Source organism: Meriones unguiculatus, chromosome 9, assembly GCF_030254825.1.
Source record: "Meriones unguiculatus strain TT.TT164.6M chromosome 9, Bangor_MerUng_6.1, whole genome shotgun sequence".
NCBI lineage: Eukaryota > Metazoa > Chordata > Mammalia > Rodentia > Muridae > Meriones > Meriones unguiculatus.
In genome coordinates, this window is record NC_083357.1 from 67,646,711 (window position 1) to 67,673,643 (window position 26,933).

General features: G+C 46.6%; 1 protein-coding gene across 2 annotated transcripts in view; it reads left to right on the forward strand.

The window, feature by feature from the left end:
• Nucleotides 1-26,933, forward strand: part of Gfra2 (GDNF family receptor alpha 2) — a 95,774-nt gene that overhangs the window by 23,604 nt on the left and 45,237 nt on the right. For both annotated transcript variants that reach the window (XM_021642428.2, XM_060391427.1), the window contains one exon: nucleotides 12,203-12,557. In XM_021642428.2, coding sequence (XP_021498103.1) covers nucleotides 12,203-12,557 — 355 coding nt within the window. The remainder of the gene's footprint in view (nucleotides 1-12,202; nucleotides 12,558-26,933) is intronic.

Genomic DNA, 26,933 nt, shown 5'->3' on the forward strand with positions numbered 1-26,933 from the left:
GCGTGGTTAGGACAATGATCAAGTCTCAGGAAGGGTGGAAAATTTTGCTAGAGTGGGTATTTCATGAGAGGAATCTAGGGAGGTGGCAAGAAGGTGGTCCAAGGTTGGGCTGTTGGTACAGTTACCAATGAAAACAAGGTTGGGGGCCATGACTGTGGCAATGGGGAGTAGAAGAGTCGGAAGGTGTCATGGAGGTGGGAAGGAGACCCGCATTGCAAAGACCATTTTTCTTGAGTGGAAAACACAAGAATGACATGGGAAGAGGTGATAAACCAGATGTAAAATCACTCCTAGAAAGAATGAAGGAGTTGATAGGTGACAACCCACTGAAGTGTGGGGACAGGGGCTTGGTGATATGACCTTCACAGGAGGACAGAAATGTTGAAGGAAGAAAGGAAGACATCTCATTGACCATGGACTTAGAGGTTAGCTATCCACCAGCTGGCCAGTGGCCTCTTCTTCTAGAATTAGTGTGTTAAACGAAGAAGTCACTGGCTTTTGTCAAATGTGTTATTTATCTACATTTATTGCTCTGGATCATTTAAAAAGTTTTTAGAGATTTGTGTTGAATGGTTTCCATGGCTTTTGCGCTTTTTGGAAATGTGTTTGGTAACTGTATTTTAAGATGTATTTAGTTTATTTTAGAAGCTAAGGGTTGTAAGTTGATGTATATTTCCTGTGGTGAGAAAAGTCTATTTCAAAATTGGTAAACACAAAGGTTTAGTTTACAGATTGCAACCTTATGTCAGCATCCGTTCACCACAAGTAAAAAAATGCTGAAGGAGGTCAATCATAGCAAAACAAAATACCTCAATTTCAGGTTTTCATAAACACAAAACTAAAATTGACATGCCTCTGTTGTATATATGAAAATCCCACATTCCAGAAGTATATTCCAAAGATGTAGAGACCACAAATATGGTGTAAGAAGTCCATTCACATTGGAAAAATATAACTTAAAATTAAAATTTCTAGGAGCACAAAATCAACTGTGATCTGTCTTTTGAGGAATTTGAGAATAAATTTTAATTATGTTTAAAAATAGTCAAAATATAGCATGATATTCAAAAGCATTAAAACTGATTCTTCTTGTTGATTTCCACTGTATTTTGCCATCCATCAAGTTGACTTCTGAAGGGCTGGCCTGCTTTCAAAATGTCTTCCTCCTCTAAAGAGTGCTTAGGTGGCTGTGGCTTTGTGTTGGGGTCACTGGACTTAGATTGGGACTCTCAGGGCATGTCAGAGGGAGGGCCGTGCTCTGGACATACAGAATATATATGAAGGATGAGGATTTGGGTCCTCTCAGGTCTCTGGGCTTTGAGTGACAACTGAAGGGGATAGGACATAGAATGTTGGAATTGGCCCTGTTGTCTCTTGGGGGAAACTAAGATACTATTTTTTGTAGATTGATTAGGAGCTTCAGGGGTGGGGGGATGGATATGAGAAGGGGTCAGAGGTCCTGCTCCTTCAGATTCTCTGTATGGAGAAGAACTCTGGAGATGGCCTTGTGTTCATGGGGGGGGGGGCAAGAGGTCTTCTTTTCTTTGGCCATAGTGTATAAAAGCAGGAGCATATGGGTCTGCCCTTTCCAACTGGTGAGGTGTGATGGATGTCAAAATGGAGAAATGGAAAGAAGTACTTTGCAGCTGGGGAGCTTATTTTTAAGAAGGCCCTTGTCGAAGAGGGACTGCCTCTGACATAATCTGATTGGCCTGCTCTTTGGTCACCTCCTCCTGAGGGGGGAGCAGCCTTACTAGGCCACAGAAGATGACAATGCAGCCACTTCTGATGAGAACTGATAGTCTAAGATCAAAAAGAAGGAGAGGAAGACCTCCCCTATCAGTGGACTTGGGGAGGGACATGCATGCAGAAAGGGGAGGAAGGGTGGGATCGGGAGGGGAGGAGGGAGGGGCTTATGGGGGATACAAAATCAATAAAGTGTAATTATTAATAATAATAATAAAATACCACAATAAAAAAAGAAGGCCCTTGTCACTCATATGCTATGAATTGGAGATTCTGGACCATTGGTAATGAGCTTTGCATTACTCTAAGAAAAACACTAGAGGCAGCTGATTATACAAGAAAAAAAATTTCATTTAGCTCAGGATGAGAGGGTCAAAGTCTAAGGCTGGAGAGGGGAAGGCTTCTTTGTGGGGGCATGTATAGGAACAAATGGTTGTATCTTGAACCTGAATAAAGAGGCCGATGCCAAATGACAATACTCTCTATCTCTAAAACCACTATTCCATGAGTGCTACCTTCCAAGAGCATGTACCCAACAAAGTAGAGAACTCCCAGTAATTCCCACCTCCAAAAATTCTGGCATGTCCTAGTAGCAGGGAATTAGCCAAAATTTCAATCCCCAGGCTCTTGGAGGACATGCAAACCACATTTAAACCACAGGGTATATTTTCATCCTTTATCACCCTGTTTCACCTTGGGCTGTATATATAAAGGGTGAACACTGTGGCCCCATCTTGCAGATGAGACAAACGAAGCTCAGAGAGGTTCCTATAACTTCCATACACTTGTTCTGCTAGTCAGTAGCTCATCTCTAGATAGGTCCACCTCTCAAACTCCTGCTAAGCCAGAGTACCCACTCTTTCTTTCTTTCTTTCTTTCTTTCTTTCTTTCTTTCTTTCTTTCTTTCTTTCTTTCTTTCTTTCTTTCTTTCTTTCTTCATTCATTATAATGGATACATCTTTATTGGAGGAAGAGGAAGTTAGAGTTCATTCTGAAGCCCCCTAAATATCAGTGTATTATGATTATGTGGGGTTTTCTCCAATAACAGCTCCTGGCTTTTGTAGATCTCTACAAAGTGAAAAAGCAAAAGATAAAGTCAGGTGCCTGCTTGTCGTTATTCTCCATTAATTAATTTATTTCTTCACTTCATATCCTTATTGCAGCCCCCTCTTTTCTCCCAGTCCCCCTCACAACCCCTCTCCCTCATTCTCCTTTCTCCTCCTCCTCAGAGAAGAGGAAGGTCTCCCGTGGGAGTACCCACTCTTAACAATAGCCAGAGACACAGAATGAAACCCAGGCGGCAAAAGGCAAGTTTTTGTTTGTCTATGCTTCTCATCTCCTCTGCTTTAGAAAGTGAACTCTGGGCAGCTGGGAGCCTTCTCAAGGTTGTTAGTTAGTGTTGTCACTTCTCTGGCAGGCTTTGGCCTGTGATGCGATAGAGTTCGGAGACTGGTGGTTTCAAAACTGAAGCTGCAGTTGGGTGGCCTCTTGAGGACAAGAGGTGAAGATTACAGCACGAGCTCCCTGCTTCTGTCTCTTCTCCTGTCACTCCTGTTCCCCGTCTGTCTTTCCAGTCAATCATTCCACTTTGGTAATTTGTTCATTCTTTACCTCATTGTCAACATACCCCTAATTGCTTGGGGTTTGTTGACCACCCGGTTGACTTGCCTTCATGTTTGCACCTCTTGACTTTATGAAACTAGACTGTCTGGATTTCTTCCAACTCAAGTTCCATTGCTTTTCAGTCTGTGCTATTAGCACTCACAGTCCTGCTCCCTCCTCCTTTAATCTTCATTCTTATGCCCAACCTAGACAGTTTTGTTGAGTTTGGTTAGCCCTCAGGTCGGTTATGACTAGCTTGATGTCTGGCCAGATGGCTCAATGATCTTTCTGTCTTGTACCATCTCTATTTAGCCACTTATTGATTTTTCTCATACCAAGCAAGTTTTATCCTGAGACAATTAATTCTGATCTGCTCCTTCCTTCTTATCTAATGACATCATCACTGTCTACTTGGTATTTGAAACTTTAGTCTGTCTGAGTTTTCTCTTCTCCTACTCAAAATACAGCCAGCCCTGTTTTATTGTTATTCTCCACTTAATGTGAAGAATGACCACCTGCCCAAGCCTCTTTGGACTGCTACTGAAACAGTTCGTTTGTCATTCATCTCTTTTGCCCATTTACCCACCTTTTTCTTAGTATACAGACCTTCCATGTATTGATGAATGAGCTATTGTGTCTCCTCCTTCAAGTGCTTATCATTTAGAGTAAAACCTAAAGGTCTTACCCTGCCCTACAAGAAGCTTCAGCCACTCCATTTCCTTCCTTCCTTCCTTCCTTCCTTCCTTCCTTCCTTCCTTCTTTCTTTTCCTTCCTTCCTTCCTTCCTTCCTTCCTTCCTTCCTTCCTTCCTTTCTTCCTTCCTTCCTTATTTGGAATTGGGGACATGCCTGCCTCTAGGCATGTGACTGTCCTGGTGTTTGCACTCTCTAACTTTGGATTTGTATGTGTGCTGCACGCCTGTTCATCCTTCTCAAGTTGACATCACGTCCTGGCAGACACTGCGCATCTCATCTCCTTATCATCCTTTCCTGAAGTTTCTTATTCTCTTCATTACACTTACCAACCCTTTCAATCATTTTGTGAGTATGTGTTTTATTACCAGTTTTCCTGTGGCTGGAATGAAAGCCCGTGGAGAGAAGGGACTCCATCTTTCAAGGCCTTGGCGTGTAGTCAGTGCGTGAGAATATTTGTTTGTTTGACTGACTACTGGCTGGTGCTATTGGTAGAGAGCCTTTGTGTGCACATGTGTGCAAATGGACTTGGGAGCAAGTGACCCATGGGCAAGAAGGGAAGGTTCCTGGCAAGAACGGAAGCTGACGTATCTAGGTCCCTGTGACTTGTCACCATCTCAGAAAGCTGGGACTGTTATTTCTGCCACTTGTTTGTGCTTGGAAAGTCTGCCTTGATGGTTGAGGGTGGGGAGGGGAAAGAGGAACAAAACTCGCCTGAGAATCCTCCTCCGGTGATGACAGAGCTACTAGCTGCCTTCTGCCCAGTTAGGACTGGTCAGTGGTGAGCAAGGTGTGCTAGGCACGTGCGCCGTGTGTCATGAGTGTGCATTTGGTGCTAGTGGTCACTAGCACCTAGACCTCATCACTGAAAGTTGGGCTCAAACTTTGGAAAGCAGCTTAGAATCATAGGGTAGGTGCAAAATCCACGTGCCAGCCTTAGAGCCTGTGACTCAGTGGGCCTTTGGAGGACTGAGATTGTGAAGAGAGCACCTCTGCTCACAGCTAGTCTCCGGCTTCGGAGTGTGCACACACAGCTGTGACACACAGTTTAAAAACTGAAAGTAGTGGCTTTAACGCGTCAGATCCAGAGCTAATGGAGGTGTCACCACATTAGATACATTTATGTAAGAATTGAAAAAAAGTTCAAAGATTGAACCGAGAAATCTTAAAATTTAAGATTAAATTTTAAATCAATTAAAATTAAAGAAAAAAAACAAAAGTTTAGGAAGATTAAAGAAAAACTTAAAATTTCACTTAAGAATGAAGGGAGTTGGCCAGGCTTAGCAGTTCAGGACTGTAATCTCAACTGCGTGGGAGGCAGAGGCAGGAGGATCACGTGTTCAAGGGCTCTCTGGGATGTAGAATGAGTTCAAGGCCAATCTGAGTAACTTAGTAAAAAATGCTGGGGGAATAGCTCAGTAGCAGAACACTCACTCAACCCACACAGTACAGAGTACTTACCACCCCCTGTCCCCCCCACAATGCACACAAACAATCACGGACACACACACACAGAGCCCTTAAAGAAAAAGAAAACAAATAATTAAATATTAGTAGAAGTGATACTGTTAGCGCTACTGATACTTAGATTTGGTGGGCTGTGCTTGGGTGAGGGGTTTGGCAAACTCAGCTCTATGTTAAATGCAGAACAGCTATTTAGGGAAGGAAGTTAGTTTGAAGGGTGGCATGCTGTGTGGGGACAACCTGGTGCTGCAGATAGATCACTGCCTCAGGGAGGGGTGCTCCTGACAAGAAAAGAGAATTGAGGCTGGGTATGGGAAGCAGGTGTGGAGCCTTTTGCGGTGAGGTCCACTACCCCTCTTCAGTCAGCTGCGTTCTTCTTTCCTTATCCCTTGCAGAGAGAGGAAAAAGAAAAAGGATTAAAAAAAAAGCCAAGATACGTCTCTAGGGGCTCGAGCTGCTGGTAGGAGAGACTGAGGTTTCGGAAAGTGTCAAGTGCAATTGAATCCAGCCACTCCTTTCCCCTGGGCAGCTGTGTACCATGTACATCTTGACCCATGTCTACTCCTCTCTCTACAGGCCCAGGGGACTCACTTGGGCATGAGTGGCAACATCTGTCACATCTGCCTGTCAGGGACAGGCAGTCCTGGGTCAGAGGGCCTGGCATTCATTTTTTTAGCTCTCTAGTCTCTGTTGAGGTCTGCGTGGTCTCAGCTGTCTGCGCAGGGAATGGGTAGAGACCGAGAGGGCCCAAGCTTCTAGGATCTTCACCTTGTCGGCTGCTGTACATTTTGTTTTGGAGCTGGTGGGCTGAGGTGGGCGAGGGATCCTGGAGGGAGAGGTTTGTGTCTGGAATCCTTCTGGACTTCCTTTGCAGGCAGTAGGAGAGAGGCCTTGGGTGGGATGAAACCAGTCACCTAGGCTTAGCACCTGGCTGTGTGCTAAGCTCTATTCTTCGCACATGAGGGATGCTCAAGTGGGTGGCCAGGCCAGTTCTGAGGGGGTGGCTTTCTCCACAGTGGAGCACCCCGCCATCCCTTTGACCCCCACCCTGGGAGACTCAGAGGGGGCATCTTCCCAGTATTCAGGCAGTTGTTGTTCATACTGCTGTATTTCTTGATCTTTTTTTTTTTTTTCTAGGAAATTTACCAAGTTGAGGCCCAGGGGTTTCCATGTCCCACCTCGTAGCAAACGCTTTCACTATTCAAGCTCCAAATGGAAGCCACTGGGGCTATAATTACGCTGGCATTAGCTCTGAACACTGCTGTGAGGAGGGGAACAGAGCACCTGGGGGAACCTGGATGCAGCCACAGGCCTAAATTAGCTGTTGCTCTGCTTGCAGTTGTCAACTGCTCCTCTGCAGAGACCCCCCTCCTCTCCTCCTCCCTGGCCCCAGGCCACTCACTCTTTGCTCCTGCCAGCTAGCAGGCATCTAACAAGTGCAGGGAGGACTTTCTGGTATGGGAGAACACCCCCAGCCCGCCCCCTGCAGAGGCAGGCCACACCAGCCTTTGTGCTGACAGGCATCCCTGGGTCCTTTCGAAGCCTTCAGAATGGCTGAACAGCAGATCAGAGGATGGCTCCAGAGGTCAAGACTCCAGCTCGGGCAAGTCTCGGGCAAGTCAGTCCACTTCCCGACCAACCAGCACTCCCTCTGTTGTTTCCTTGCTCTTCTTTTTTTTTTTTTTCCACTCCCCCATTTCTAGGCATGATTTTCTTTCTGTTCTTCTCAGCCTTTGTTTGACTGTCCCCTCTGCCTGGGACTTCCTACTTCCTCCAACTCACTTTGTCAGTTTTAGCAAAGAAATTATTACATCTGTGTCCCTCTAACTCCAGACAGGTCCTTTCTTCTCTGCACTCTGACCTCTTCCAGGAGAGCTCAGCATTGGCATCTGCAGAGATATGCGGCTCTTCTGTCTCCAGCTTTTTTTTTTTTTTTTTTTTTTTTTTTTTTTTTTTTTAGCAAGGTGGCAGTCTAGTGGCTGGGAAAGTACCTGGTATGAATGTATGTATTATGTGTGGATTTATTTAAACTTGTGTGTGGTGTATGTGTGGTGTTTATGTTTCACACACTCTCTCTCTGTGTATACACATAGACACAACTGTGTGTACGAGTAGAGGCCAGATCAATATCAGGAGTCTTCCTCAATCACTTCTCCACGACAGGGTCTCTCCTTGGTCCTGGAGCTTATCAGGTGACTAAGCCAGCTGGCAATGTGCTTCAGGGACCGCCTGTTCTTTCACTCTCCCAAGCACTGAAGCTGTAGATATCCTGCCAGCCTGGCTTTCTCTCTCTCTCTCTCTCTCTTTCTCTCTCTCCCCCCTTTCCGTCTGGGTTCTGGGCATCCAAACTCAGGTCCTCAAGTTTCTGTAGCAGATACTTTACCTATTTTACCTATATCTCCTCAGCCAAAAGCTACTTTTTAGGAATAAATTAGGAGAATGAATCTCGATTCCTTTCTGCCTTAGTTTCACCTCAACCTGTTTCTTTTCTCCTTTTTGTCGCCTCTTTTCCTCCCTCCACCCCTTGTGAGACAAAATCTCCCCCTGCAACCCGTGAGGATACGGAACTCACTATATAGTTGAGGTTGACCTTGAACTCAGGGCAGTCATCCTGCCTCAGCCTCCTGAGTGCTGGGGCTATGGAAGTGAGCCATCATGCCCTGCTCCAATTCCCATTTTAAAGAGATTTCAATGTTTTTAGGGTAGTTTCACACTCACTGTGCGACTGAGGGCAGAGGTAAGCTTCCCATCCATCCCCACTGCCAGGCTGTGCTTTGTTACAGCTGACAGCAGCGATACTCTGTTACCATCCAGAGTTTATAGCCTCTGGCATCAGGATCCACTCCTGAGTATTTCTTGGGCTTGGGTACACGCACAGCACCTGCCGACCATTGCAGTGTCAGGTGGAATATTTCACTGCCTTGATAATACCCCGTGTTTTGCCTACTCACACATCCCTCCCCCAACCACTGATCTTTTTACTGTCTCTATTGTTTCATGCCTTCCAAAATGTCATGTTCTCAGCATGTTATGCCCTGCTGCTTTCGTGAGTTTCTCATGGTGTGACAGCTCATTTCCTTTTATCAGCAAATAATCTTCTGTTGCCTGTACTCCCTTCCTCTTTATTTCACCACAAAAAGAGGGTACATTGCTTTTCCTAGTATTACAAGGTTGTTGATTGCAAAGCACTGTTAGAGTGGATGGTTCACTTCTGATCTCTTCTGCTTCTGCCTTCTCATCCCTTCTTGCACAGGCCACCATTAATACTTGAATACAAATAGAATCTTGTTCACTCTTACCTGGTTTGGGTCAATTTTGCTTTCTTCAATATTTTTCAAGCATTTACTATAAGCAAAACATTGTTCTTGTTAGATTTGTTCTTCTTTTTTTTTAATATTGAAAACTTACTGAGTATTTATGTATCAGACATTTGTTACATATAGGAAAGTATGTTCTCAGCATCTTATGCCCTGCCTTATTTTAATACAAGAAATGAGTTTAGCATACACACTGTGGCTGCTCCTATTGTGTGCAGTGGGGAAAACAGACTGTCTTGGGGGTTAATGCAGTATCAGAAGTGGTGTGTGGCAGCAGGTGAGAAGAACTCACAGAGAGATCTGAGCCAGCTGATCACTATTGTTATGATCATTGAGGGAAGAGGTGAGTGTTGTGGGCTAGGGACACACCAAATGCAGAAGCTCCAAGGCCAGGCCACCATTGGCTTGTCAGTATTGGAGTAGAGTGACCAACAGGGAGGAGGAGAAGGAAGAGAAGGAGGAGGAGCAGGAGGAGGAGGAGGAGGAGGAGGAGGAGGAGGAGGAGGAGGAGGAGGAGGAGGAGGAGGAGGAGGAGGAGGAAGGTTAGACAGAGCAGTGCTGCTTAAAAGAATTGTAGCACACCACGCAGATGAAATTCTGAATGTTATTGTGGCCAAATTAAAAGGAAAAAAAAAAAAGACAGGTGAAATTAAGTTTGATACTATGTTTAACACTTCATGTCCAAAATATTATCCATTCAACAGGCAATCAAAGCGAAGAAATTATCACTAAGATTCATTTTTGCTTAATAAGATTTTAGAATCTGATGTGTGCTTCCTCGCCTTCCAGTTCAATGTCCAATAGTCACCGTGCTGGACAGTACAAATACAGAACCTTATAGCTCGTGCTGAAGCCACGGGGTGAAGGCAGTGGATGTCCTGGAACACTGGGATTACATCTCCGTGCCTAATGTTCTTAACACTCACACTAGCTGTTGCGATGAGAGAAGATTATTCTGGGGTTTTATAAAAACGGGAAAAAACGGGGGGGGGGGGCTGGACATGGCAATGACCACCGTGAGGAAGGTGGTAGCGGCAGTAAGAAGTGGTGTATTCTGGGTGTGTTCCTCCCTGGTCTTCCTGATGTGCTCTGTGGTTTGAAAGAGGAGTCGTGGATGGAGTAAGGGCTTTGGCTGGAGCTTGGTTGGTGTGGCTGTTTACAGAAGGATGAAGTTGACTGTCAGTCGAGCCACTTGGGGTCTGGGTTTGACCCGAGGGTGTTGGGCTTTCAGGTGGTATTGCTGAGTAGAGGCAAGCAGATGAGAGTGGGGTTTTGAGAGAGGTCTCAGGGTATGGATCTGTTTGATGGTGGTTAATGGCATGAGATGGAATGAAAGGTGCTCAGAGAGGAAGGCTGGGCCCTGGGGAGCACAGACAAGAACCACCAAAGCAACCTGAGCAGGGAGGTATCAGGGAGGCCAGAATGAAGATGATGAAGGGAGGAGATTCAGGTAGATGTGAATGAGCTGCTGGGTCCAGGGCTACTGATACACCAGCTGGAAAGGCTAGGCCTGCCGGTTCCTATCAGTGACAGGGGGAAGGACAGCCTTCGGGCTGATGTGGTTCTTTCTGAGAGAAAATGCAGGAGAACAAGACACAGATGGGGAGACAACTCTTTAAAGGGGAGCCAAGGATGGGTGAGCCAAGGAAATCACAAGACCATGAGGAAGCCCCCTTCCTCTCTCACTGTCTCTCAATTAAAGATAGCCAGTCACAAAGCCAATAGGAATGTTCTAGAAGGCAGGGCAAAGTCATGATGCAAGACAGAGAAGGTTACAAGTGATTTCTCATGCTATCAAAGATGTTCTGTCATAGGTCCTATTTTTGCAGACAAGGAAACTGAGGCAAAAAAAAAATTGCCCCTACACACCTGATGAGTAGCTGAGCCTGGCTCAGTTCTACAAGGCCTAGTCCGGGCCTGGTTCTGCCTCTTGGCTTCCTCTCTGGGGTGGTCAGCTACTTCTTAGTACTTTTATGTGCAGCGTGGCACCCAACAGAGGACTGTGCAGAGGTGAGCCTTTATAGATGTTTAGTGAGTAAGCAATCAGTGGACCAAGGACTGCCTATGCAAATGTTGAGTCACTATAGCCATAGAGGGGTCATGCATATGCAAATTCTGAGTCACCAAGGGTAGCCACAGAGGGGTCATAGCCTCCTCAAGCCTGCTTTTGATTCTTCTGTACACCTTGGCAGGCTCTTGTATAGAGAGAGACAAACAGGCAAGGTTGAACACTGCAGGGCGGAAGGACTTACCTCTGGCCTAGGCCAATCGTTCTCTCTGGTATACGATGGTGCTGAGTTACCGGCTTGTGGCTCCACGTTTCTGTCAGTGTTCTGGATGGCTGTGGCAGCCCCATACTCACCCACAATTCGTTTTCTTTTTACCTGCAAAACACAGGTTGGGTTGGATGACCACCCACCTGGCTCCCCAGAAGCCCTCAGCTGGGCAAGTTTGGATTGGGGTCCTATTCTTCCCTGTGCTCGTTATCAAGTTGGACATGAGAGTCTCTAGATGGGAAGTGGCTGGTGGTAGAGTCAAATGGTTTCTGTGACTGGTATCTCCTTGGTACAATTAAGTTTTATGAGGTTGGGACGGTTACTACAGAGGAGCCTTGTGATTCCTGGGAACCTGCTGTGTACCTCAGCCATCTCCTCACTGTATGAAATAAGAAGCCACAACACTAGGACAGGAGACCCAGGCCATCTGCCTCATGGTTGGTCATACATCCAGCAGTGTCAGAGTTCAACCCTGGGGCGGCCTTCCCTTAGAGGCCTTACGCTTCCCTTTCGGTGGCAGTGGCAGCTACACCCACCCTGGATACGGGAGAGATGTTTTGGTGGTTAAAAGGGTAGGGATGAGGAGGGTGGCTGGGATGTTGCTTGCATCCCTGTTGGCAACACTCAGTGATGGGTGTTGTCCACTCCAAACGCTAGGGATGCCACTTCCCCAAAGTCCTGCTGAGCTGTGCTTTTTTGGGGAACAAGCAACAGGGGCTCCTAGTTATGTGATCCAGACACACTATTTCCTGCCCCCCCCCCCATAAACAAGGCTATGAACACCCACTTCCATGCTTTTGAAGCCAACAGCCACCTCGAAGTGTTTGAAGCTGGGTTAGTCTGTTGTAAGACTCTGGATTGAGAGTCTCCTTCTGAGTCACTCCTTGTGTCTGCAGTGCACCCCTTTCCTAGGATTCTCACATACTCTGGGCACCTGCATATTGACAGCTTCAATGCCTCCTACAGTCATAGGTTCTTGATTCTGAGACAAGGAAACTGAGACAAGGAGCTGGCATATGAAAGCATACTGCTCTTGAATGGCCATGTGTGTCCCTCCTTCTGTGCCCCGAGTGTACTTCTGACGTGTGTTCCCCTTTGTCCTTCAGGGACAGGGGCAGACCCGGCGGTCAGTGCCAAGAGCAACCACTGTCTGGATGCCGCCAAGGCCTGCAACCTGAATGACAACTGCAAGAAGCTTCGCTCCTCCTACATCTCCATCTGCAACCGTGAGATCTCTCCCACCGAACGCTGCAACCGCCGCAAGTGCCACAAGGCCCTGCGCCAGTTCTTTGACCGTGTGCCCAGCGAGTACACCTACCGCATGCTCTTCTGCTCCTGTCAGGACCAGGCGTGTGCTGAGCGTCGCCGGCAAACCATCCTGCCCAGCTGTTCCTACGAGGACAAGGAGAAGCCCAACTGCCTGGACCTGCGCACCCTGTGTCGTATAGACCACTTGTGCCGGTAAGATCTGCTGACGCTACGGACGTCCGCTAGGGGTGCTCTTGAGGTTGGGCTCTGCTGCTGGGCCTCTTGGATTATGATGAAGGTGGTGAGAAGGTTAAAACCGATCGGTAAAGGACCGAGTCAGTTGTCACCTATTCATTTCATTCATCCATTCATCTGTCCATTTATAATGCACTTATCCACCCGTCCACCGCCCAGTTATTTCATTCAGCATGGGTTTATTATTGGCCTACTCTGTTTTCAGCTTCATGCTAAGTACTTCAAGGGAAGCCAAAACAAACTACCCAAGGAACTCTAAATTTCAAAAGGTGAATTTCTAACAGGAGGAAAGGACCTTCAGGGGTTTCTGTTCCACTTTAAGGGAAGCCTATGCCTACACCCCAGGAGAGGAATGTGATCTAAGAACCAGATCACTGCAGATGGAGAGCAAGGCCAAGCTAGTGTTGGGTGAGGACTAGGTTCTGGAGTCTGACAGTGCCAAGTTCAAAACCTGACTTTACTTTGCCACGTACAAGCTGTGTGCCTTGGAGTTTGTTTTTTTTATTTTTTTATTTTTATTTTCCAAGTCTTCATTTCTTCATTGCCTTGCCTGTGAAAGAGGAATGAAATAACACCACAGCATTGTTGTGTACAAGATTACAGGTCCAAACCTCATCACAGAGACTGGCACAGAGGAAATATATTTAATAAGTATAGCCTAATGGTTAGGTGTGGGTTTTTAAAATTTAGTTATAGCTAGTTGAAATTTTCTTTTCTTTCTTTCTTTCTTTCTTTCTTTCTTTCTTTCTTCCTTCCTTCCTTCCTTCCTTCCTTCCTTTCTTTTTTGGAATTCTGCTTTTCATGTTGGCTAAGTATTTACTGATCCATGTCATGTGCAGTGCTCAACACCCATTCCTGGCCATGCAGAGGAGAATGCACTTCTCTCTGCAGAGTGCATGTCCTGCAGAAGGAGAACTGGTCCCAATTCAGTGGAACATGGCTGTGGCTCCCAGAAAAGGGAGCTCAGGAGAGGGCCATCTGCCTAAGTCTGTGAGTCCTGAGGAAGGTCATTGAGTTGATGAAGGCTTGAGAACTGAGAAGGAGAGGGTCCAGGAATGAATGTGTCTGGAGGGAGTTGAGGGAGAGCTTGAGCTTATGGGAAATTCAGAGGTGGGTGATGGTTGCTTGCTGGAGAAGGGAAGGTAGCAGTGGTCTCAATTGTCTTCTGTGTTTCTGGACACGGTTGCGAAGGCCTCCTGCTTGTAACCCACTAACCCTGCAGAAAGTCTCTGAGGTAGGCACTGTTGCCATCTTTGAAGGGGAGGAAGACTCTTGCCCCGAGCCATAGGACACAGACATTTTATAGCTGGGATCGTGTAACACTTTTTCATGCCACTATGGCTGCTAAAGTGTCCAGCCTGGATGACAGCAGGCATATCTCCTTGGAATAAGGCAGTGGCTGCAGGGATAAAGCAAAGTGGAATGTTTCACTGAAGATGGAAAAAAAAAATGTTTCACTGAAGACTTGACCGGACTGGCTTTCTCTGAACCTGTCTGTGTTCAGGGTGTGGCCATGGGGAGGTTCTCAACAACACATTAATTGGATGGGTGTGTGGCTGGCATTCACATGTTCCTAGCTAAATAATGATGGGACATTGCAATTGTTCTGTGGGGATAATGTTGTAAATGCAGCATTGGATGGGCCAGAGTGACCATTACTGTCCCCGGCAGCATCTGGGGTGCTTGCGCTGGTGACTCCTGGGCTCAGTCATGAAGTGGTGAGAAGGGATTGAGAGAGGTGTTCTTGGGCACTTGCTTATGATTAAAGCCCAGTCATGGGATGGGGAGGGTTAATGGAGGTCATGAGAGAATCCAGGCTGGAGGGGTCCACTGACTGGGGCATTGTCTGTGGTCAGGAGATAAGTGGAGCCACTGGTGTGGGAAGCAGGCTTGACTGTACTGGAAACATCCAGGCATATATAAGAGAGGGACAAAAACTACACCAGAAGACAGGGAGGCTCAGGAGGTCACAGGAAAACCAGGAAGTGGAGACTTAGAGTTCAGAAGACAGGGGGCTCAAAGGGCAGGATTTGCCAAGCCAGGTGCCTCAGACTGTGTGCACGTATGTGTTTGTGGGTGTTGAAAGCCAGTTGCTGTGGCCCAGGGTTGGTGAGGAGCTGGAAGAAGAGGCACTGGGTTTAGACTATTTTCATCAGAGGGTAAAGGGCTGAAGCCAGAGCCTTCAGGAGGACATAGGATGGAAGATAGTATCTTTTGGACCCTGGAGAACTGGGCCTGTGTGCAGCTGAAACGTGAGGCTCCACTTTTGTTTGCTTTGGGAAAAAGAAAAAAGCTCTCACAATGTTTAGAGAAGGGATTGAACAGAGAGCTAGCTGCAGGGCTCGGGAAAGCCTTGTGAAGAAATGGACATTTTGCATCTGCTTTTTTTTTTCCTTTCAAAAATATACATTAGACGCAACAAATGAAAGAATTTGAAATAAGCCTGTGCCTGCTACAATAGAGGGATTGGCAGTGGCAACCAAGAGCCCTATAAGGCAGGAGCAAGCAAAAGCCTTGACTGCATAAGCTGGCAGAACTCTGACCATCAGTTCTGAGCTTCCTGGTGACTTGGATTAAGGGGAAGCTGGATGGATCATGTAATTCCTAAAACACCACAGAAGGGAGCATGCTAGTTCTTAGATGGAGACTTGGTCTCCCCTGTGGGCTAAATGCTAAACTGAGTTTGCCAGACTCTGTCATACACAACAACTTGTGACAACAGAACAGAGGAACAGCAGAGCCTTGAAAGAGCTGGTACAGAGCAGCATGAATCCAGGCTCAGGATTCTGTGCCTACAGGTGGCCCAGGCACATCCAGAAAGCCAGCAGGCTGTGAGGTGCTCATGCAGGTCAAGCTACTCAGCTGTCTGAGCTAGGACTCTCCAGCAGATAAGAGACAGCACTTTCTCTTGCTTGTCAGTGTTCTGTTTTTGAGGAAAGATGGATGGCCCATAGGACATGTGTTTCCAGTGTTGAAGTCAGGTGTGACTGGAGTGTTTTGGTGGATTCACCTACTTATTTAAGGAAACAGAAGGATTTTTGTTTGCTTATTTTTCTGGAGATGGGGCAGCCAGGAGTAGGAGAATAGTGTGGGGAAGCAGCGCAAATGTTTAAACACCATTATGCATTGTGAGGTTCAGGTTGGAGGATTCTGAGGAATGAAGGACTGATCAAGAAAATGATGCCCTTGAATTGGTCTGTGGACTTCAAGGACTACAATCCTTAGGGGTCTGTAGACAACACTGTATCAAGATTATTGGCTTAGGGACATGACCTGATTTGTCAGGCTTGGTGTAGGAAGTTCATGTTGCCCCAAGATGAGGATTATGTGAGCTCATTTTTCCAACCAGGACGTTCCTTGAACCCATCTTTGCCTACTTTCCATCCCACTTACCACACCCTTCAGTACACAGATGTAACTTGGGGTCCTAGAGAAAGAAGGGCAAGAATGAGGAAAGAGCCTGCGTTTAGGATGGGTTTGACAGAGGCGCTGTGGGATGTCACAGCACAGCCGAGTTTCCTGCAGAGGACTCGGCTCTCAACTCAGAGCTGAAGCTTTAGGTGTGCTGGGAGACATGTGCGGGGGAGACCTCAGAGCCAGATGTGGAGTGACAGGCAGGTGGTGGATGGAGAGGGTGGTGCTCCAAATTAGAGACCTGCGTGTGTTCGCCTCAATAGCCTCCTACTGGGCTATGTCCTTTCCTGAGCTCTGGGTTTCTACACTGATCAAACAAAGATACTCATTCCAAGGCATCTCTTGGGCTCTTTTCTTATTTTCCAGATCTGTGGGCTGGAATCTTTCCAGGTGGATTCTAGGATGTTTCCTATTGCTACTGGGGTCAACCTCAAGGGCATTTCTCCCCAAGGTCTTTCCAGGATGGGCTTAGAAGGAAAGAGGACACTATATTCTCTCTAGCTCCCACAGGTCTGACTTCTGAGTCATGCTTTACTGCCCAGCAGACCCTGGTAGCCCTGTTGGTGCTAATCACAGCTCTATGAGATTAAAGATGGCTGGAAAGGGCAACTAGAGAACACCAAGTTGGGCTTGACTCTGCACTGTGCCTAGGAAGGAGCTCTGTGCTCTTCCTTACTCTAGTTTGGATTTTTCCAGGTTTCTAGCTTCTAAAATGGGCACCCCGGCAGAAATCATGAAACTAGTGGCACCAATGTCAGGGGGTTTGGAACAGGAACTGAAGACCCTCTCTTTTTTGGGTATTCAAATTAAGCTAGTTAAATGGGGATAATGGAAAAACATCTTTGGGGATTGGGTCTTTGGAAATGGAGTTCCCATCCTCTGAAACCCCAGAATCTGTCCCCTGTCCCCGTCCATGCTCTGTTTCCATAGCATTCAGTCCTGACTTAGCCAGTCCCGTCCCATCAGCTGGTCTTCCTTCCGTGGAGGGAGGCCAGGTATCCCTAGGCTTCTTGCTGTGTTCTTGGCCCTGAAGTACTGGAGTGGAAGGAAGCAGCTTTGCTAAGGCCTAGGTGGCATGACATGGGAGCTGGGAGGCTGGCTTAGGAACAGCCTTGAACTTCCCCCGTGTGAGGTACAGTAGATTCTGCTGTGCTGTCCTGTTAAATGTTACTACCAATGAGACTTTGTAGGTTTCCCTTGATCTAGCATTTGAGGAAGTATTAGTTAAACAAGGATATCTGCTAGCTGGGCCTTGGAGTCATCGCCGGTGCTTCTGAATCCTCCCACTGCTCTGTTGACCTGCGTCAGATAGAGCTTCTGGAAACTTTCTAGTGTACTCACAGTATATGTGGCAGCGAGGTTGTCCCTTAAAGAGCTCAGGCTCTGCTCTTTGGGTTTGTCCCCTTCCCATCCCAGGGCTCAGGGCTGTGGACTAAAGCTAACTGAAGATCTAAAGATGATTTAATGATCTCATCTGATAGGGAGCCTGGAGAGCCGGGGACTTTTTGGAACTAGTCTGTGGAATCTGACTGGATTTCCTCCAGGTTCCAGTGGGTCATAAGCTTCTTTTACATTTTTGAACACAATTGTTTATATCTTCTCAGCTTGCACTCATTGAAAGGATGTGCTCAGTTGCATGTGTGCATGCATGCATGTGTGTGTGTGTGTGTGTGTGTGTGTGTTTATATGTGTGTGCACTCGTGCATGTGTGATGATGGTTGTGAAGTCGTGGGGAGGATAATTGCTTTCTTGCTAACTACCTCTTGCAGGCCGCATTTGGAAACGGCCTCCTGAAGTGTTCTATTCCTCCTGGTCTGCCGGGAGGCTATAAATAACTTCTTGCTGGACCCATGCCATCAACAGAGCTGTGATTTAACCTCTGGGTGCTGAATCTGTGCAGAAATAGACTCCAGCCTGGGGCTACCCCGACAGTCCTGGGCCACTCTTGTGCTGTGGATGCTGTCTTTGTCGTAAAGAAGAGGACGGCTGGAAGACGGAGTGGAGGATCCTCCCTCTCTCAGGCTGTTCTGAACTGGGGTTTGATTCTTGACTCCTTGGAATGTGCTTTTCTTTGACTCTGTAGGATCATTGTTGGCTGGTGTGTTCAGGAGACCATCTCTAATCAGTAACAAAATACTATTTCCAAAGGGGTGGGGATGCTTAGGACTTCCAAACATTTACTTCTCTTTAAAGAGAAGCCCTATGTATCTTGATGTGATGTACTAAGTTTTGGATGTACATTTTAGAGAGAACTTTACTGTGTTCATTAGATTCTGGAAAGGTCCTTAGGCTTCCTAGAGCTTAAGAATCTCCGTCTTGGGGGGTGGGGAGGTCAAAGAGCCAGCCATTGAGGTCCTGTTAGAAAAAGTCCTTGTTCCCCTCACTATGGGAAACCAATTGGTTACTGAGCTACCACAGGCTGCATCTGAGCAGAGGTTCTAGGTTATATCCATACATGGTGCTTGGTTGAATATCAATCTCAGAAAAGACCCCTGTGCCCAGATATGTTTGGTCCTTGTGGAGCTCCTGTCCTTTCCCCATCATACTCCCCTTCCTTCCTATGGTTCCCTGCACTCTGCCGAAGGTTTGAATGTCAACAATTTCCTGGAGATGGATACAGAAATTCCCCTTTGATTTGGTAACAGAGGGAGCTGTTACTGACTAGCAATGTCACTGGCCTGGGAAGGTTAGCTTGGGTCTTGGTTGGAATCTGATCAGTCATTCTTAAGGCAATTGCCTCTAGCAGGGAGAATGGGGGGTTGTCTTGTGGCCATTCTTCAGCCATTTAATAATGCCCCGTTGATCGTTCATGTTGGGCCTGGCTTTGTGCTAGAGTTCATGAGTAGGGAACTGAAAGTCATTGGGGTATTATGGCATCACTGTATTGGCCGGCTTTGCAGAGAAAGTGAAGACCTCTATCTTTAGATGAAGGCATTTTTCATTAGGCTTTTGTGGAAACTCTAGTTTTTCTCTGCTGCCTCCCAGGTCCACTCTGGTGGTACTAGAGAGCACTCCTCTTAGGGAAGGTGGGATTCAGTCTCATCTGGGGGCCTTTCTGGCCTGGATCAGAGAAAAGCTTCACTGCTGAGATCACCTGAAAAGGGAGTTGCTGTGGACTGGCAGTGTGTGTGTCTCTTTTGCCCAGCAACTTTGCTCCCACAGCACCCAAGTAGGCTCTCACGGAGGCCCTGCTCATCTTTATTCTGGGTCAAGAGAAGGGCTCTTCCTGGAACTTCCTCTCACATGTTGATACAAGGCAGAAATGTTGACTATTATTTTATAAAAGGCCCCGGGGATAGCAACTCAGGATGCTCCAGCCTAGATACCTAGATTACATGATAGAGTCTGCACAACTTCCTGCTGTGGCTGCTGTTGGCCTAGCAGCAAAGCTACACTCCTTAGTGGGTGTCTTTAGCCTTCCCCACTCATCCCACCTGGGCCCCCCAAGACTCACTCCCAGCACGGATGAGGCGTGGTCCCTGTGCAGTGAGCGATGAGGCTCTCACTGAAGAGCTGTGATTAAGCACCTACCTCATCTCAGGGAATGGCGGAAGAGGATCCACTCAGGAAGAAGCTGTCTATGCTGGGAGACTTAGGATATAAGCTCATGTGGTCTGTTCTCACGGGGGGGTGGGGGGGAGGGCCGAGAGAGAATTAGGCCACTAATCCTATCATGAGTAGTGCTCGCCCTCATGACTTTTAACAGTGCTCACCCCAAAAACTCCATCTTCAGAGTCCACACTGGGGTTTAAGGTTTCTATAGAAGACTTTTTAGACTTAAATATAAGCCTTCAGTCCTAGTACTTCAACCCACCCTGCAGTAAGCCTGTCTCCTCCTCACCGCCTAACTCTCGCTGGCAGATGGCTGTGTGTGTGGACTTTCTCTTGATCTCCTACGTATCCTTCACTTAGTACTTGCTGTTTATCTTCTTGATTAGATTTCCCACCTTTTGTTGTTGTTGTTGTTTGTTTTCGAGACAGGGTTTCTCTGTATGTAGCCTTGGCTGGTGTCCTGGACTTGCTTTGTATACCAGAGTGGCCTCCAACTCACAGAGATCCACCTGCCTCTGCCTTCCCAAGTGGATTTCCCACGTTTTCATATCATTATGTTACCACTGTGACATTTTACTGATTTAATGAGTCTGTGTTGTGCCCCTGCTCTGCCCCAGGCATTGTGCTAGATAAAGAGGTACCTTGGAGGTCACAGTAGGGAGGACCCCACCTAAATGGAACACACAGTCTGGTGGAAGAGACAGTGGATAGGTAAGCAGACAGCTGTTATATCCAGGTTGAACATCCCATATCTGAAAATCTAAAATGCCAGATGCTCCATAATTGAGACCTTTTTGAATAGCAATGTGACTCTGCAAGCAGAACATTCCATTCTTGACCTCAGGAGATGGGCTGCAGTCCAAACCCAAGTGTGCTAAAAATACCGCAAAAAATATCTCCAGGATGTCTGTTTAACATGAACATGAAACAAAACCAAGTTCCCTTTTGGACTTGGGTCCCATCCTCATTATGTCTTAGTATCTAAATGCAATTGTTACAAAATCTGAAAGCTGAACCACTTCTGGTCGCAGGCAATTGGATAAGGTATATCGAACCTTAACAGAATAGCTACAGTGAACAGGATATAGAAATAGAGCATCATAGGAGCGGGGAGGGGGCACCCTTATCTGGCAGAGGTCGGGAAGACTTAGACATTTGAACTGAGACCCCAGGCTGCTGAGATGGCTCAGCGGGTAGAGGTTCTTGCCACCAAGCTCAATGATCTGGGGGAAGGACTCTGCAAGTTGTCCTCTGGTGTCCAAGCATGTATCCTACGGTGTGTACTCCCTCCACAATAAATAAATAAATAAATAAATGAAACACATTAAAAAAATAAGCTGAGACGTGAGGAATACGGAGCCAGAGTGAGACAGACCAACAAGAGGAGGAGTTCCTGCAGAGGGCGTGGCATGCACAGAGGCTGCAGGAGGGAAAGACTTAACATTGCCAAAAGAAGGGATGTGCCTGGAGCTTAGCGGCCTGGGGTGCTGTTGTAAGGAGGCAGCCTGTGGGCCCTGGAGAGCTGCTCAGACTGATTCTGGGGACAGGTTGAGAGGTGCTCTTGAAGCTGGACAGTTACGTCACTAAACCTGAGTGAGAAGATGACTGATGGGGGATCAGGAGGGGCACAGATGACTGCAGGACTCTGGGCTCAGATGGTTTTTGCACCACTATGTCAACAATGATGGTGATGATTGCTTGGCCGGAGAGAAGTGGGTAAGGTAGGGAGACTTTAGAGATAGGTTTGGGAGTAAGGGCAGTGGACAATTTCCAGGATGACCCAAGGGATACATATATGCGGTGGCATGGAGCCACTTTTTCAGATGGGCAAAATCTGGGGTTGAAGGCAGATCAGGAACTCTATTTGGGTCATGGTTGGTGTTTGGGTGCTTCAAGACATCTCTGAGGCTTGACTGGGTTGGTAAATTCTGGGGGTTATTAGCAGGATGGTGATATTTTAAACCGGGGGATGGTAAATTCCCCTTGTGGAGAGTCCAGTGAGAGAAGAGGCACGGAGGATGTTCTTGGCCTGCTAGGTACCTGATGAATGTTTGTCATTCATCTCATGAGGTCCAGGGTTCAGAAGAACATGTTCTGGCAAAAAGCAAGTGGACAGCCATATTAGATGCTGCTGAGATGGCCATAGGGTGTGGACACTCAGGGAGCCATTGTATTTAGAAATGCAAAGGGCTGGGGTGATGTTTTTGTGGAAGTTTTGATAAGCTGGTGATTCCAGAAACCTGCTAGCTCCTTTAGTGCTAAAGGAAGTCATGTCATTTGGTCCTAGCTTGCTGCTGGCATAGATGGTGGGGGGATGGTAAAAGGTTTGCCCTTCTGTAGAAGGATGGATAGGGATAACCAACATTGGGTCCAGAAAGTGTGGTATGAAGTGGAGGTGGGCAGGGGGGTTCTTAAACCATAGGCAATCCCAGGTCCTCTATCTTGGTAATCTGCAGGTCCAAGAATTATAGCCAGAGTGACTTAGATGGAGTCAATGTGTAATCCTGCTGGACCACAGCCTTGGTATAGAAGAAGGACCTTTTAGCTCTTTACAATGGCACAAAAGGTGGTACACACTCACTAGAAAATATCCTTAAAATTTAAACCTGAGTTTGAACCTGTCTGATGATGCTGGTCTGTGGATACTGAGCCACAGCTCCCAGTCATTCCTGGGAACGCCGTGATGGGCAGATAATTTCTCTTCTGATGGGTGCTTCATCAATAAGCCACATGAGGTATTCAGCACTGTATTATAAAGCAGGCTTTATGTTAGGTAATTCTGCCCAGCTGAAGGGTAATATAAGTTCTCTGAGCACGTTTAAGGTAAGCTGGGCTAAGCTATGATGGTCTGAAATACAGCTTGACTTCTGATATTTCCATCCTATGACTGGCTTATGGGGATATAACTGCATTTTAAGTTGAAGAGCATGCATGCTGCAATTCAGACTCCAGCGCATCCCCACCTGGGCTCTGAAGGTCCTTGATATGGTCCTCAATGACTTTGCCTCTCCTGCTCCAGGCCAGAGTCCTTTCGACTTTGGAAGACATCTGTTTCTGGGTCATTGCTCTGGTGGTGGTCTCTACTTCTCAGCTCTGTAGTCGTCCACAAGGAGGCATTTAGTGTTTTTATTGAAGGCGTTTGAGTGATGTTCCAGGGCTCTGGTGATGGGACTTTCTCCAAGGTATTCAAGAATGGGATGTGACATTCCTGTCTCCAACATCAGGAAGGCACTGAGGTAGCCTTCACCTCCTGAGTACCCTGCTGAGCATCCCCCCACCCCCCAGCTCTGCTGTCCCTGAGTCACATGCCAGCTTCAAGGTCTCTATCAGTTGCCTTCACATTGCCGTGATGCAATAGTTGACAAATAAGAGAGTGATTTATTTGGCTCATGGTTTTAGAGAGCTTCAGCCCATCTACGTGAGGAAGGCATGGCGGACTAGTTCACGGCAGTGGGAACATGTGGGCAGAGGCTGTTTACCTCATGGTAAACCAAGAAACAGAATGTGTCAGGAACTAGGGAACATCACCCTCAAAGACCTACCCCAAGCCTAGAGCCTCCCAAGATAACACTAGCAGTTGGTGAGGAAGCTTAAAACAAAACAAAACAAAACAAAACAAAACAAAAAACCAAACCAAAAACCCAAACCAACCAAACAAAAAAACCCATGAGCTTATGGAAGCAGTTTCAGATTCAAACCATGATAGGGTCCGGTTAGGGGTTGTCTTACGAGACTCCGAAGCCTTTCACCAGTGGTGTTGCTATGGAAGGTTCTCTGATTTGTCTGAACACCTTAGGCTGCTGGTGACACTCACTTGCCTACTGATGAATGGGAACTCTCTATGAGTCATATAGCAAAGTTTGCAATACCTGCTCCCATCCTTCCTGGCTCAGGTCTTCCGGAGATAGTGAGTCTTTTCTGTCCTTGGGGGATGGACTTTGGGGACCAAGATCTGCTTAAGAAATGATTCAGAAAACTGCATCATGAGTGGGTCAGACAGCCCTGGGTTTTGATCATGAACTGCATGAGTGTGCAGACTTTTTTTTTTTTTTTTTTTTTTTACACTGTTTGAAGAGCCTCTGCCTGGAAGGACAGAGGAAATGGATCTGAGGATTTGGATTTCGCTTTGGGTATCTAAAGGCACTGCTAGGTTAGTTCGGGCTACAGGTGGAAGGCTGGCAGGGTCACTAGAATCTCTTGGAGGTGATTTCTCTCCTTAGTTTTAAAGAAGTAGTTTCGTATTCTGAGGTGACCCTTCTGTTTCTTGCAGAGGGAATGCATCAGAGAGGACTGTTACAAAAGAGACAAGGGGCCCAGCTTATCCAGCCCATCTGCACTTTGCTAGGGAGTTTAAATTTCTCTGGAGAAGAATGAGGATCATGAAGTATTTAAGCAGGAGGGTAACATGACCCAAACTGCCATTTTGGAAAGATGCTGCTGTGATGAAAGTGTTGGGAGGCAGGAGACAGGGAGGCCAATAGGAGACTTTCCTGTAATGGGTTTGCTATAAGGGCAAGTCATGTTGTGAATGAAGAGAAACTGGCTACAGGGATGACTTAAGACCCTTTGGGGGTTGGTTTCTGAGGACTTATTGGAGGCAGACAGTGAAGATGTGTCCAGAGGCTCTAGCATGACAGTTGGCTGGTTGGTGAAGCCGTCACCTTGAGAACCGAAGAGGAGAAAAGGAATTTGCTAAGAGATGAGGGAGGGATGTTTGGGTTTCAGAGCTGTTGTTTGAAAACCTTTGAATGTGCAAGTGTCAATGTCAAATACAAAAGGTATTTGTTATCCCGAGTTCAGCAGAGAGGCAAGGGCTTGGGTGGAGATGATGGGATTATGGGCAGTAAATCATGAAAAGCTGTGAGCAGCGGCCTGGTGGATGGGCACGTAGAAAACATGAGCTCCTTCAAAGAGCTCTAAGCTCATTTGGGGAGGCAGGCTTGCCCCTGTGAACTAGGAGCCATGAAGAGGAGGCCTGGTTTAATTAAGAGTTGTGAGGATTAAACTGCATGCTGCAGGCAAGCCCTGGAGAGCCAGGGAGGGCGGGTGTTGTGGAGAGTGGGTCCAGTAGCTGGGCCAGGATGGAGGAAGGATGCTTTAGGGCAGAGGCTTCAGGGAGAAAGGGGCTGAGGAGGAAAAAGGGCATGGCTACTGCGTGCATGTGCGTGTGTGTGTGTGTGTGTGTGTGTGTGTGTGTGTGTGTGTATACTCTTCTGCTCAGAGCAGAAAGGCCAACAGAATGAAGAGAGCTTGCTTGGAGGAAGGGAAAGTTTGAGTCTGTGGCTTTGAGATGGCCCAGGGGATCTTGAACAGATGTGAGCTCCCCTCCCCCAATGCTAGGCCTTTCACCTGTCAGCTCCCAATTCCAGAAGGTTAAGGATTCTCTCAATTTGTTGCCTGATAGGAGGACGAAGGAGTCAGGTGGAACAGGCTCTAGTATAACTTGGGGGGTTAGTCTAAATCCTAATTGATCAATTTGGCCCTCTGTGTCTACATCTAAATTCCATACCCATTGATTCAGTTGCTCATAGATGGAGTGTGTATAAATATAAATATATATATATATATATATTTAGCATAACAACAATGTAACAAATAACACTGTAATAACGACATAGCATATATCAATGTATTAAGTGTTTTAAGTGACTCCACAATGTTTTTTAGTATATAGGAGGATTATATAGGTCAAATGCAGAAATCTATACCATTTTACATAAAGGAATTGAGTTTTTTTTTTTTTTTTTTTTTTTTATCCTTGGATGTCCTGGAGCCAATCTTCTGGGGACACTGAGGGACACCTATGTTTTCCTGCTCATAGCTGATATGGCAAGGAGCCAACTGTGTGTCCCAGGATGGTGCCTGCTTCCTTTCTTTCACCCGATTTTTTCTTTCAGTTCTCAAAAGGAGATTCAGTTAGTTTTTATTTTTATAAACGTACTATGGATTCATTGTAAGAAATAGTTGAAAGCTGGTTGTGGTGGCTTATATCTGTAATCCCAGGGTGGAGACAGGTGGATCAGAGTCCCAGGCCAGCTAGTATGGACCACCTAGAGATCTTGTCTCAAAAACAAAACTAACAAACAACAACAACAAAAACAAACAAACAAACAAACAAACAAAAACCCCAACCAACATCATGAAGGATCCTTCAGGCCTGACACAGCCATAAATCATCTCTAATACAAATACCTTGAAATAGGCTTTGAATAACACTTTGGGGACATGTATGCTCTCGGGCTTTATTTTTAAAGGATGTTCATACATTTTAACAAAATGATGTTGTGTGTGCTGTTCTGTAAGCTATTTTGTGTTCTCTAAATATGTGGGCCACATTTTTCCATGTCAGTGCAGTATGCTGTTTTCCCTGTGTGAGCTGTGTGTCTCCACGAATGGCTTTTACAGCTTGTCTGCCCCCTTGTTTATATGCTGATAGCATCTAAGGAATGTGTATCTGGGTTAGACAGTAGGGGACAGTCATATTCTAGGCACTCTGGGGAGGAGGGATGCTCAGAATATCCTCAGAGAATTCTTAGGACTGGTGTGCGACTTTCTCTAGGTGAAGGGGAGCCATGAGCTAGAATGAAGCAGCTGCCACTGTCTTTACAGCAGGCAGGAGGTTTTCCCATTTGTTGCTGGGACTGCTCTCTGCGCAGCGGTCATTATAGGGAGCTGAGTCTGCTTACCTCTAACTCCTGCAGTGCTCTGCCAGGACTGGTCTGAGCAGGTGGGTTTTAAAAAGAAGCAGAGGCTTTCTTAGTCATCATCCCGAGGCTCTGGGGGAGATGATGCCCAAAGCAGAAAAGCTGAGGAATAGATCTCTGTGTTGATATCATTAAATCACCAGCTGGCTCGCTGTGTCAGGAAGGGGCAAGTAAGAGGCACATTCAGAGAGTGAGAGCGTGTTAGCTATGAGGAGCCTCTGAGGTCTGAGTTGTACATTTTCTTAGCTCTGTTTCCTTAAGGGTTTTGCTTTTCTCGGGGGAAGGGGTATTTTACTTATTTTTAAAATTATTTTTAAATTGTGACTATTTTCCTTTTTGAATGTCTCACCTTTTAACTCAAGTTAGCCTAGAACATAGTGTGTAGTCCAGGCTGGTCTTGAACTCATGGCAGTGCTCCTGCTTTAGCCCCTCCCCAAGTGCTGAAATCGATTAATGGTGTGAGGCCCCTTTAGCCCCCTTATCACTCACACTGGGGGAGTTTTAAATGTGTGAGCAAGGATGTTTGCCGGTCTTTGGACAACTCTCCCCTAGTTTCTTCAGGGACAATTTGAAATCCCAAAGACACCAACAAGTAGCAGCCACCGAGTGTGATAAACTCTGAGCTTGGAAGACTCCAGGCAACAGTTGTAGTTATTAAGCTGTG